The sequence below is a fragment of the Lepidothrix coronata genome, unplaced genomic scaffold, assembly GCF_001604755.1.
Source record: "Lepidothrix coronata isolate B3197 unplaced genomic scaffold, Lepidothrix_coronata-1.0 Scaffold60, whole genome shotgun sequence".
Classification (NCBI taxonomy): Eukaryota; Metazoa; Chordata; class Aves; order Passeriformes; family Pipridae; genus Lepidothrix; species Lepidothrix coronata.
This window is the reverse complement of record NW_016690240.1, coordinates 3,516,461-3,530,104: the sequence shown is the minus strand read 5'-3', so window position 1 is coordinate 3,530,104 and position 13,644 is coordinate 3,516,461. Positions and strand designations below refer to the sequence as shown.

The window sequence follows — 13,644 nt, the reverse complement described above, 5'->3', positions numbered from 1 at the left end:
TATTCAATTTTCTAAATACAGATCAGACTGTGTGCAGAGAACTTGAGTTGTGTTGGAAAAATTTGTAATGAACCTTCAGGTTTTGAGGTGTCAGGAGATTGTTTTGAGGATCATGCCCTTAGACTCAGGTAACAGCTTTCTCCCTGAAAGTGCCTAAGCCACTGTTAGGCAGTGAATTCAGTTTAGTGCCTAAACACCTGGAATTTGTATGGGAGTTTGAGGTTAAAGATCTTATAGTCACAAGAGTTATGGATCTTCCACCCGGTATTTTCCATTCTAGCATGCTCTCAGTATAAAAAAGAGAAATGGTATTCCCAAGCCTGTCTTATCAGATACATTTTTGGCCATTTGCCCAGTTTCAGGTCACCTCAGTTTACCCACTTCAGTGTTACAAAGTAACCAAGCATATTTTTTGGGAAGAAGGAGTCATAAACAGAGTAATAACAACTGTTTTCCACATTACACTGCTTCCTTCTCCTGGTTACAAAAACCTACTATCATTGTTTACATTTAAATAATAAGCATGCTCTGTCCTCTCTCCCTGTCCCAGTACACACCAACTTCGAATCCTTGTGGTCCACAGGATTTTTATGGATGTTCTGCCGTGCACTGCTGCCCCGAAGTCTCCTGTCCAAACAATGGGCTTGTTCACTCTTGAATAGTTTAAATTTTTAAAAACAATTTCCTCTATGTGACCATGTGTATTTTAGAAAGGAAAAAACAGAGGTTGCTGTTGTTACCTGCACACAGAAGCACTGCTTCAGAGAGAGTAAACATGTTTTAGAGCACAATGCCAACAGTTAAGCAAGTGAGGGGAGGCAATATGGTATGAAATAATAATATCAGAACAGAGAAAACATGACAAAGTAGGTTTTGCATTAGTTTGCCAAACTGGGGAGCACACCAGAAATATACTGATTAGCTCCTAATCTCTGCTGTTGCATGGGAGGCAGTAACTTCAGTGGAATTGCTGCCACAGACAGGAACAGGATTGCATTAGGACTGAGTCTGTTTCTCAGTGTTTGAGCTTCAGGAGAAACTTTGGTTACTGGTTTATAGCACAGCACTTAATCTGAAGACCTTCTTGCAGGAGTAATGTTTGCACAAGCTCTTTATCAGCCAACTGCTGGTGGCTGCACCTGTGAATCTTTAAATGCGTGTGAATTCAGCCCAGCTGGGCTGGCTGAAGTTAAATACCTGTCAGCTACCAGGAGGTGCTAGATGGATGCATGCTGCTTTTTTGGGCAAGCTGATGATAGAGCTGTGAGTCTCTTCCTTCCACTCAGGTAAAATGAGAGCTTCTTCCTTCTTGCCTGAGGAAGAAAACATGAAATAAGGTCAATGAAGTCATGTTTTTTTGTTGTTGGTTTGTGGAGACTAACATACTTACATGGTGTTACCTCTTTGTAGCTGAGCTACTTTTTTTCTTCACAAGTTAATGAACTAGGTGGTTAAAAAGATGTGCAGTGGGGTTTTTTTCTGCTTAAAGGAATTATATGCAGCTAATGGTAGGGAATTGAATATGTATTATATACGTGAGCCGCATCAAATTTGTTCACAGTGCGGGAAAAGAAATTCTAATGAAGAAAACACCATGAAAGCTAATGGAAAACACTTCCAGAATCTTAGGATGGGGGGAAAATGGAATATTTTGGGGCTGGTGGAAACTAAATGCATTTTTTGCAGAGGCAACAAGAAGAGCAGAAAGAATGGCCGGGGGTTGTGTCTGTGTTGTCGCTTACTCCTGTGAGATTCATGGGCATTAGTTCAGCTGCTGCATGTGTCAGAACAAGTGGAATTTGCTCTTTGGCATTTGTTTCATCCTTCTTTGTGTCTTCTTTCTCCTTATGGAAAGGAGAAGAAATATAAAACTGCTTCAAAAGCGTTTGGGATTAGGGTGTTTTCCCAGAACTGCAAAAGGGAGAAACTTCGCAAGTTTTGCATTCTGTTAATTGCAAAATCCTAATCAGTGGAGACTAGGAGGTTGATGTGGTGGGTTGCCAACTTTTTATAGTTCTTTCCTAAAGGTTTGAAATATTACATCTCTTACATGGCTGGTGCATCTATTTTTGTTATTGCTCATCTCAAAGTAGTGTGAAGGTTTTTGAGGCATACTGAAAAAGCCGGCCTCCCGAAATTAGAGGTTAAGTGCTGATAAACCGCCCTTGGCAGAGGCGGGGCTTTGTTGTTTCAGTTCACAACCCTGCCTGAGCTGTCACACCTAGGCCAAAAGTAAATACAGTACCAGGGCAAGTAGCAGTCTTTAATGTGGAAAATGAAGGTAATGTTGCTGTTAAAGAGCTTGGTCTCCATACTGCTTTCCTGAATGGGCCAGGAAGCATCCCGGGAAACTAGAAAAGAAGGAAAAGGTCTTCTTTAGGCTGATTAACATCTCAGGGACTGGCTGCTTTTTCAATCAGGTAAGGGTATAGGCTTCCTGTTTGCTTCCCAGAGACTGGAAACAGAACACAGATATGGCTGCTATGCTGCAGTAGTTTATGGATGTTACAACAGCTCTTTACAGGGTTAGGGTTTTTTTAAATTTATTTTGAAGTGGTTTATTAAAGGGATCACTGCCTTTTTAAATGATACAATAATATTTTCTTTAAAATTCTGCATCTACAAAGTAAAAAGGTCAGGTGTGATTTTATGTCATGTCTTTCCACAGAGAGCAACCCACGTGGGCTTTGTCTCTGCTCCACTGACTTAATCTAACCAATATCATGCTGCTAAGCACAAGGGATAAGGTACTTTATTCTCTCGTTGCAGTGAGACTTTCTTAAAAGCTAATTTCTGTCGAGACCCTGAAGCAGTTCTCCTGGTTAACTCTCCAGAAGAAACTTTTTTTCCTTTTTGACTGGTGGAAAATGAGATTTGGTTACTCTTTATTGATGTTAAGACTCTTCTTTTCTTAAGAAAACTGTGGAGCTTGTTGAAGCCCAGAAGGGTGAAAGGATTGGCTAAGAGAGAAATTGAGATACTGTTTTGGAAACCTTTAAGGGGTTTGAGGATTGCTCAGTGTGTTTGCTTGCATTTTTTCACACTTTTCCCATGTGTGGGGCCTGGGTGGGTCGCACAGCTTGCTGCAGTGTGCATACCTTGGCTACAAAAATTCCAAATCATAAGTCAAAATCAAAACTGCCTTGATAAATAAGAAGACAGTGGCATTTTTTTCCTATCAGTAATGTGGGTTTTGCTATTTTCAAGTGTAACCTCGCAATAATGTGGGCCAGATTTATGCAGTGCAAGGACCTAAGATTGATGGCCAATTCTGAAGAATTTTGCCTATAATTGCTAATTTAAAATGACAAATAACTGATATGATCTCATAACCAGATTTTTTTTTAAACTCATTTGGAGCTATGAATAATCTTCCACTACTGAAATATTTTAATTAACTTGTCCAAACCTACCTCAAATTATTATTTTTGAGATGTGATAAAACTAATAATTTTTATCTCTTAATTTTGCCACAGATCAAAAATAGGTTTCTCTTCTCATCTCTCCTCTCTGTCCTGTGTGCTCTTTAGGGATTTTTGGGACTGATGATTTCTGCAAATTTTTATTTTCCTTTCCTTCCTTTGTAATAAAGTTTTGCAGGCTTTATCTGTGTTTGTCAGTGTTACAGGAGTATCTGATATTTTTGTTGGAACCAGTTCTCCCACAACTTTTGACCTGAAAGATTTTCTGCTTCCCAATTATCTTGTTCATCTGGAAAAAAATGATTCTGTGTACTTCAAGAGCCATAAAAAAGGTTTCCTATTGGTGACAAAGTTTTATATTTTGACTATAAATATAGTTGTGTGTCACAATGCTTACTTTGTTGTAATGGTCTCTTTTGGTTTTACTTACTTTTTGAAGTAATGTTCTTATTAATGTAATGTTTCAGAATACTTAATAAAACTGTTTTTCCTTTCCTGAGTCAAATTCCTGTGCTGCTTTTATCATCTGTTTCTTTTCTTATTACTTACTGTTGGATTCTCCTTTCTGGTGCCTCTAAACTCCACAACCTTTTTTTCCCCCTCCTTTACTTGCTCCTTTAATCCCACTGCTGATATAAAAATAGATCTTATCTTCTTCATTTTTCTGAATTTTAGTCCTACCTTCTGTCTAACTTCAGCAGTGATTTGGTTTCCATCCTTAATTACAGTTTTCAGTTCTTATCAGACTGCAGTTCCCATCTCTGAATTTTGAACACCACTGCAGACACCTTCAGCCCCAAGCCAGGAGTCTTCTTTTCCTCACCCCAGTGCTACCTGAGTAGCAGCATCCCTCTGCAGACACTGCTGTACCGAATATCGCTGCGGTTTGTGACATTAAAAAGGCCGTTTCCATTTCTCTGTTGGTGTTGCAGCTGTGGACAGTCAGAGCAGGATAAAGTGTGTTACTACTAACTCCTGTGTGATTAAACTCAACCTGAAGACAAGTCCAGTTTTTGTGTCTCTGTGAAACAAGAAACCTTGATAAATCCTGCAGCACAGCCAAGGAGAGGCCTATGATTAAATACTTATGGGAGAGCTTGTTTAGAAAGGACATGTAAACAAAAAAATATAAACTGATTAAAATTCAGTTCTCAGAACACCAGAAAGATATAATTTTTTAATTAGAAATTGAAGCAGATGTGTGACAACTGTGTTCAGTGACCAGGCTTCTATCACGGTTTTGGGGAAAGCTCCTAGGTGTAGTCATGAGGTCACAGAAGTACCATCCTTGATAGGGTGTTACACTGCCTTAAAAATTACTGACGTGTTCTTTTGCTTTTTGTTTTACTTTTCAGATACCTGGGGTAAGGGATGTATAATCTTCAAAACTTGACATTTAGTTTTGTCTTAAGTGCAAAGTGTACTTTCAATATGGAATTTTTCAGCAGCTTTCATTTGTTATTTCCTGACATTATCTTTTTCAAAGGTACCACAGAGTTCAGCCTTTTAATTGAACAGCATCCTTTCCTTTTTAGTGCTCCAGAAACTATTGGTATTACCAGCATGCTTGTTTTTAATGAAAAATGTGTCTTTCTTCACGATTGGCAGTTTTTATTGCCTTTTTTAGAGCGGTTTCAAAGTGGGTTAGTTTTGTTGCTGTGTGAATATTTAAGTAGCTGCTTAGTGTAATGGATTTATGCAAACACATATGTTTGTGTGTGCATATATGTATTATGTGTGTATAAACTAATTTTAATTCTTGAAATCTTTTGATGTAAACCAGACAGAATTGGAAATTTTGAATGCTTGATGACTTCAAAAAGAATGAAACCTTTTTTGCATTCATTCTTTGGAAAAAACCATCAAGAAGGATTAGAATGAGAAAATGAATAGGGCTTTTAAATAGTTTAGTGTGATAAACTAGATGCCAATAGATTATGCATCAAATTGCTCAACATCTTCAAAACTCCACACAATTATAAGTTCTGCAGTTACAGGTGTGAGTTAGGTGTATTTTGCTAGGGGTTTTTTTGAGAGAGCATACATTTAGATTATGCTAAAGATGGTCCTATAAGGATAGCTTTTGTCATGCTGAATTGTACAAAGTGCCACATAATTTTATTGGTGTGCTTTTTTGCTAAGTACCACACCCCTGAAGGAAAAATATGTTTAATAATTATATTTCAATGTTGAACTTACCAAACTTAATATCCTTTACCACAAATGTTACCACCCTCATGCTGCACACTTGCACATGCTTTATAAAGCAGATCCAGTGCCTTGTATATTTAAACCACAGTCATAGCTTCCTTCTCTGGGTTCATAAAACTATGATGACACAATCTTTTACCCTCAATTGACTTTACGTGCATCTTCAACAGCTTCTCCCACAACATTTTCCTCTGTGCTGCCGGCTGGAGCCTGTCATTCACAGCCCATGCTGAGGTGGGAGGGAGAGCTTAACCTGAGTGCAGAGCGTGAGTGGAGTTGAAATGAATTTCTTTGCATTTATAAATATATACACTTATGCCCACACATTTTGTTCCAGAGAGCTGTTGCTCCTTTGTGTTTTAATAGAGCTTAATTTTGCACTAAAATCTTCTTGCTGACATGTGTGCCCACATAGCACAATTTTCCCCTCTGGTTGTATTTCAAGCTGGATCATGAAGGCTAGGGAAGGGTCTTGTGCTTCAACGCCTTTGTTCTTTCTTGCTGCTGTTCTCTGAAGTGCACAGCTAGGAAATCTGGTATTATCACCATGGGGCAAATGTTTCACCATGCACACACCCCAAAATAGAGTGCTAAAGTAAAAATGCATTCGGTTACTGACTGGAACCCTCTTTTCCCAGGAGAGTGTTTCACAGGAGCCCAGTCCAGATTTCTATGGAGAATGGAACTGCTACAAAGAAAATCACCTTTGCCTTAAACCCCTTAGCCAAGCATCTGAGGCCAGTTTCCTCAGAGACACTTTGTGTAGGCTTCTGTCCCTCCAGCACAGTCAGAGCAGGTTCCGAGTCTGCTCTACAGCACAGGCTGAGCTCTCTGTACATACCATTTCTTCACGTGTGTTGTTAAGTCTAAGATCACTGTGGTCCCTAAAAGTGGGAGGTGAAGGTGCATCTGGCTGGTTAATATTAAAGGACAGCGGGATAGAAACATACATTCCTTTATTTTGGTGCTGTTAGCCACAATCATTATTACATCTTGATTGGTCCGGGAAAAACACATCCCTGGAAGTGTTCAGGGCCAGGTTGGATGGAGCTCTGAGCAACCTAGTTGAAAGGTGTCCCTGTCCATGGCAGAGGGATTGGAACTAGATGGTCTTTAAGGTCCCTTCCAACCGAGGCGATTCTATGATTCTAAAACATATGTAACTATGGTTTTTGGAGATCTGAATGTGAGGAAGGAGGAAGCTAAGTGGAAGTCTGGAGGATAACTGTTCCATGTATCTGTTGTACTAGTCCAAGAAATTAAATTATTTTTAAATTAGTACTTGGTTTTCACCTGAATTACTTGTTTCACTGTTTCTTCTTCTCTGAAATCTGAAGGCAGAAGTTTGTTGAAGAGTGGTTGTCCACATTACATACGAGTGGGCTCTGAAACAGGCGGTGTTGATTAATACAAGGGTTTATACTTCCTCTCTGCCTTAACAATGAGAACAAGCACAGCCAACATGCTATAGGTCATTCTTTCTCCTCTTCTACATTCATAGGGGGTTTTGGTTGTTTTTTCTGGTTTGGTTTGATTTTTTAAGGAAGTAGCCAGCTTGCTAAAATATCAGATTCCTGTGGTTTATTGAATGGGTCTAGGTTGGGGTGATGCCTATCTTGAGAAGGGTGTAGTTCCTCTCTTGCTCAGTTATAATCTCTGGAGGAAGGCTATAAAACTTCCTCTGTACATGTTTGGAAAGCGCTCTCATACCTGCTTTATCATCATTTATTATCAATCAGATAACAAGAGTTACATTTTCCTCATGCAGGTGACAGCAAAATCCTGGTACTACTAGCAGACATATCCAAGCATATTACAGAGGGCTCTCAAATGTTTGATACCAGCTTGGTACTGTTAAGTAAGCAGTTAATATCACACAAGTGTGTGTACTTGCATATGGTGTATGGATTTCTAGCTGCTCTGAGACTGTTCTTTCTGGAGCCATGTTGTAGCACAGGAGCTAGAAATAAAATTGTGATCTTTGTCTGAGGACTACAAGTCATGATACTGATCTAGGAGCCTTCACCTCCACCCGGCTGGTTAGGCGACAGTCCTGGGAAGGCAGGAGTACGGGCTTATAGCTGAGACAGAGATCCTGTTTCTGACGTTGCAACAGATGCTGTTACCTGATCTAAGAGAGGTCACTTGCTCCATCTCAGCTTTCACATGTGTGAGCATTTACATGACTTCTGGGAGGGGTGTGAAGATGAAGACTCATTCACTAATTTTGAACTCTTTGCAAAATCCAATATACTAATGACATGTACAATACTGAACAGTTAAGTATAACATTTCTAAGGATTGTTACTTCTTTTAAATCTATCTTATGTAAAAACATCTGATATTGCTTAGGAAACCCTTGTGCTTTGGTATAGTATAAAATGTCGTGGCCTCCGAACTGAAATTGAATTGAATAGCAGAATTGAAAAAAAATTACTTTGATTATATTCTTCTGGTTACATTATAATGTCATGCACTGAATATAGCTGCTTATATAGATGGTAGATTTATTATAATACATCTGACTGATGTGGCATTATTAACAGTTCCTACCCCATGGCAGATGAGTGATGAGAACACAGATGTGGGACACTTCAGAAAATAACCTCTAGTGTGGTCTGTGGGCGACCTGGGTTTGTTTGGGTTTGTTTTTATGGGATTGGTTGATGGCTGGGAGTGCTGAAGCAGAAACAGAGCTTTTTCCATCTGCAAATGGGATTTTGTGAACAGATGTAACCATCAATTCAAGCTTTTTATCCTCGCTGTCCTCTTTCCTTGACCTCTCCTGTTGGGTAAGGGCTCTTATAACACTGTAAAGTGAAAAAAAACCAATCCATTTGTTTTCATATGGTTGTTGCTATCACTCATGCTCATTGGTTCATTCTTTGTATTAGTGAGTCTGGATAACTAATCTCAAGTGTATTAATTAACAGGTAGTCTGTCACTGGACAATGACTTTAAAGGATCAAGTAAAGCAAGACAGCCCGGCATTCATGTCTGAAAGATCATATGGAATGCTTTTTTTCTAGTTGGTTTTGTAATTTGTTGCCTTATTTCCCATTGTCTTATGAATAAGATTTCAAAATATTTCAACTTGCAAAGTCACATTAGTAGAATACATGTCTTTTTGGCAGCTCCTGCTGCTTTAGGTAGGCTTTTTTTATAGGGAACAAGTGCTTGATGAGTTTCCCATCAAGGAAAACAACCTGGTTTGGTTCCACCAAAGACATATCAGTGAGAATTCCCTAACAAACAGGAAAAACTGAATATATTTCTGGGAAGCTTTCTAGCCAAAAGTTCATTGGAAAAAGGATTTCTGCCCCTTGGGCTGTTAATTTCCCTGTGTGTAGGGGTGGGTGGTGGAAAACTATGATAATGCTAGATTTACTGGACAATTTTTGTTGAAACTAGGGCTTTTAAAGGGAGGGGTTTTGACAAAGCACACTTAGGATTAATTTTTTAATACATTCTTACTCTGATAACATTTGAACAGGGCATGTGTTCATATTTAGAGCAAACAGCTTGCATATAATGCATGCCAGCACTTTATGCAGGAAGACAAGAAGTGGTAAGCAGCAGCCAGCAAGCCCTTCGGAGACCTCTGAGCCTGCTGACAGGCACACTTGCTCTGCATGTAATTTGAAGAAAGGCATTGTGCCCCCGGTGGCTTGGCTTTGAGTGAAAGATGGAGTTTTGTGCTCTCATTTTACACTGAAGACGAGCTCACAGATAAATAGGTCACTGTCCGCGGAACTGTTTTGCACTAAATCGATTAGAAGCAACATGACCTTAAGCCTGATCTCCTTGCTCTACAGAGATATTGCTGAATTGTGGCTTCTTCTGAAGAAAAGCACAGGTGTGTCTAAGTATTTCAAATTTTCTTAGTTACTTGATTGCAGGTCAGGCAGGAACTTTGCCAGATAACATTATCCTACTGAGGAGAATGAGATGTGTTTTAGTACGAAGGCAAAAGTTGTATTCTGCTTGTGTACATTCATGTATAAATATAATTTATTGTTACATGCGTGTGCTTTCTGTCCTTGTGTAAATTTGCAGTATATCCTTTTATTTGCGGATGTATGTCTTGGTACAGCAGATGTATCCACTAAATCTGTTCCTGTATTTTACACGGAAGGTAATTTGTTCACTCACACCATGATTATGGTGATCAGAACTGCTACTAAAGCTTACAAGGAGAATTTGCTATTGCAGAGAGCTGTCCTGCTGTTCCTGGTGTACAGTGTGTTTTAATTTTCAATTCATTGCATTTTGTGTGAATAGCAGATACATAATTTCTCCAATCCCTGTTGGAGGTAGGGAAAAAGCATAGTTTCTTTTACAGGATACAATTTGGCATCCCCTAGTTTTTAGTATAGGAGGGTTAATCTAAAATGCATTATTTCTTGGATTCCTTCAGTCAGAGCTTTCTATAGAAGTGTTGTTTCTGTTAAGATGTAATTAAATAGTGAAGATATTATTTGCCATTAATAGTGCAGCTACAGTCCATTGCAAACTGAAAGCGTGTTTTGTGGAACAGGGACAAGCAAAAATTGCTTCCTTATTCTGGTGCCTGAATCCATGTTCCCAGTTCTGTTTTCTGCTTTTGGTATGCATGACTATTGCAGAGGAGGACAAAGAGCACTGAGCCCATGGACTGGTGTCTAACCTTCCAGTGTTGTTGCTATTGAAATGTCAGATTTAAATGAAACAGGTATGTAAAGGGTGGATCTTCTAAATGAAGGGTGGATGTTCTTACTAATCTTTAATTAGTATTACTAATTAACAACATGCTAGTCTGAGTGTTCTGCTTCTCAAGTAGCGCTCGATGCTACTAGGGGTAATACTAAAAGGCATGCTGCTTAGGAGGAATGAATGAAAGGTTTAAGAAAGGTGAAGATAACCATATGGAAACGCTGGAGGGATTAATCAGTTTGAGTAACTTTTGTTCTTTATGTGCATCATCATTGGTCCTGAGAGGGGAGGGGGTTGATTTAGGAAACCACTGATTATTCTATAACAGAGTGAATGTCTGTTTTAAACTGCAAAACCAGGGAGTGTTTGGTGTCAAATCATAATGATGCATATGTAACCATGCCAGGACTACTTGTGTAAATTGCTTTTTTTAAAATAGGGTGTTTTAATTCGTATTTGATTACTGAGAAATAAGTGAGCAGGACTGCTTTTGCCAGCAACTGCCAAGGCTTGATTTTCATCTGTTGACTGCCAGCAATTCTTGTGGGCATGTTCAGTGTGCCAGAGATCACTCCTTTCTGGAGAATTGTTGAAAGATTTTGTGCTCAAAGTGGGCAAAAGGGTTGTCCTGTTCCCTGGCACTATTCTTTCCTCTTCTTGAGCACTCCATGAGATTTTCTTTTTTGTCCCTACAGTCGGTAGAGAGGAGAGGTCTCAGATACCCGTCTTTCCATTGTCAACTCTCTGAAAAATTCCAAGGAAAACAATATCTCCTTGGAGAATTCTTTTTTCAGTTTGTGTCCAGGAGTGAGGATAGAGGGATGCCAAAAAGGATGTACAAACTGAAAAGAGAGAATGGGTCTGGAATATAGGCACAGGACTTGAGTCTCTGTTTTACTTAAAGACTGTGCAGGTAATTGTGAACAGTGTTGGTTCTGGTTTTCACCATCCAAATGCAGTAAGCACCTCCTGTCTTGTAGGTACAATACAAGACTAAAAAGTCTCTTAACACATTCTGGCTGTTGCACAAGTGGGGTGTGGGAGCTAGCACTGCCTATCTGTGGCCATGGATCCCAAGGAGTTAACAGGCAGTCTCCAAGGGACAGGATCTTATGGAGGATCTGTCGTGGAGGTTCTGCTGGATTTTGTTGTCAGTAGGAAAGAGGATGACTTGGAGTCCTAGCAGAGATCTTCTATGTGGGCTTGTAATTAAAGGGAGTTCTTAAAATCTGGCTATCACAGCCTTATTTGCAATGAAGATGGATGCCTTTCATCTGCTGGAGTCAAGTGCGGCACATGCAAGGTGCATGTTAGGGAACAAAGGTTGCAGTGGATGAATCGTCATGTCATTTGCTACATCTTGGTGTTAAGAACAAGCTTTATCTGAAAGGAGGAAAGCAAGACAGGTCAGTACTGTGCTTGTTTGCCCACGAGACAGGTATGATGTGATATTTTCAGAGCTATAGAACTGCAGCAGGAAAGGGATCTACTCATGCCTAGGCTTCGCGAACGAAGATTTGGGATGGGATCTGCTACTAGGTGATAGTTTTGCGTCCTGAGAACCTGTTAGTTGTTGATGTGGCACCGTTCTGGTGGGTTGTGAACAGTTCTCAGGAAATAAATTATTGGCTGGAGATGTTTGTTTTTTTTTTTAGAAAGCAGAACTAGGGATATTTCCCCTTTTGCTTGGAAAAGCTATTGCCTTAGCCATTTTTTTATTTTAATTTTGTTTTTCAGAAAATTGATATACCATGTAATATATAGTTGTAGACAGACTTTATTAGCCTGAGATTCAGCAAATGTGTCAACATAACTAAATTTTACACTATATTCTATATTCATTTTTGAAGTCAACATATTGAATTAGTATGCAGTTTAGTTTGTTTGTGATCATTTGTTGTAAGGCCATGATATCTATGTTGGAAGTTTCTATTTTCTTTCCGGGATTGTGAGGTAGGCCTAGGGACTTCTCACTAGGAAATTCCTTCAGCATTACAGGAAAATTTAGGTTGGAAGGGACCTCTGGATGCCACTTAGTTCCCACTCTGGCTCCAAGCAAGTTTAAAGCTAAGAAGGTTTCTCAGAAACTTGTCCGAGTGTTGTATATCTCCAAGGGGAGATCACTCAGCCTGACGGGGCAGCCTGTTGTAGTGCTTGGCTCTTCTCATGGTCTATTTTTTTGACTTGTATTCAGCTGGAATTTACAATGTTGCACTGTCTGGCTGTTGCCTCTCATCCCTTTGCTGCGCAAAGTTTCAGTAAAGACATTCACTCCTTTCTAATAAGTGTTAGTGTCCTTTAAAAACTAAAATGAACACTCTAAACTTGTATAGAGCACCTCAGTGATATCATTGAAACATGGTGCTCATTGGCACCTAGGCACAGGTATTTTAAAAGTAAACCGCCATCTTAAAACTGATGATGTGACTTTTTTTGTTCATTTGTTTTTTTAAGCCTGTCTTCAATGTCTAAGGAGCAGGCTATCCAGTGAGGTCAAGTGGGACTCCAGATGAGAACCCACCACTGGGGAAGTTCAAGGTCAAAGTTTGCACTTCAGCCTCTTTACTGCACATGATGTATGAGAGGTTCAAAATGAAGGAGCCATATGTTTTTTTTCCTCAACTGCTTTTATAGATGCTGTGTCTCGGGCACTTCTCTAAGCATCAGATATTCAAAACTTTTTTCATTTATGTTGCTTTTCTCTGCAAAATGCAGCCCTACTGCATTTCTGTTTTGTGCAGAAGACTCAAAGCCTTTGAAAATGGAAAAGCAGTCATTCATATTGCCTTTTGAAGATCTTGTCTTTTATAAACCTTCATTCCACAAAGCCATTGGAATTGCATCAAACTAAGTTCAGCTTCACTGTACTTAGACTTGTTTCCTGCTTTATGCTTAGTTAGGTGAGAGAAATTATGTAGGTCATCTAATTCAGAGTAAGTGATGTATTTATTAACTTCTCAGTTTGAACATGACAGGGTTTTGTTGGTTTTAAGTTCTGGCAAGGATTGCACATATCACTTGAGGCAATTGATGGACCACAGTTTCTCTTAACAAGGAGCAAATTGTTACTTTTTTAATATGTATCTACTTTGTACTTTGTACACACAGAATAAGGAATTTTTTTGTTGTTGTTTCAGGAATCTGAAGTAGTTTCTCTGTATGCACAAAAGGGCGGATTTTTTTAAGAGAAAACTATCAGTCTTTGGACTTGAAATTCTAGCAAAACAGCCTCTCAAATTAGAGGTAACATCCAGTTAGACTGTAACACTTACAGAAGTTTTTTTGTTGCAGATGAGACACTGGAGTAAGTTCAAGAAAT

General features: G+C 39.2%; 1 protein-coding gene across 13 annotated transcripts in view; it reads left to right on the top strand.

The window, feature by feature from the left end:
* The window catches only part of MCF2L (MCF.2 cell line derived transforming sequence like), a 162,017-nt gene that overhangs the window by 72,226 nt on the left and 76,147 nt on the right, over positions 1–13,644 (top strand). The window contains exon 1 of one of the 13 annotated variants that reach the window (XM_017817368.1): positions 5,863–5,899. The exons of 11 other annotated variants lie outside the window; for them this stretch is intronic. Coding sequence is in view for 1 of the 2 variants with exons in the window: in XM_017817367.1 (XP_017672856.1) it covers positions 10,323–10,344 (22 nt within the window). In the remaining variant the exon portion in view is untranslated. Of the gene's footprint in view, positions 1–5,862; positions 5,900–10,307; positions 10,345–13,644 lie in introns of those variants that run through there. One more of the 13 variants, XM_017817367.1, reaches the window with a different exon arrangement.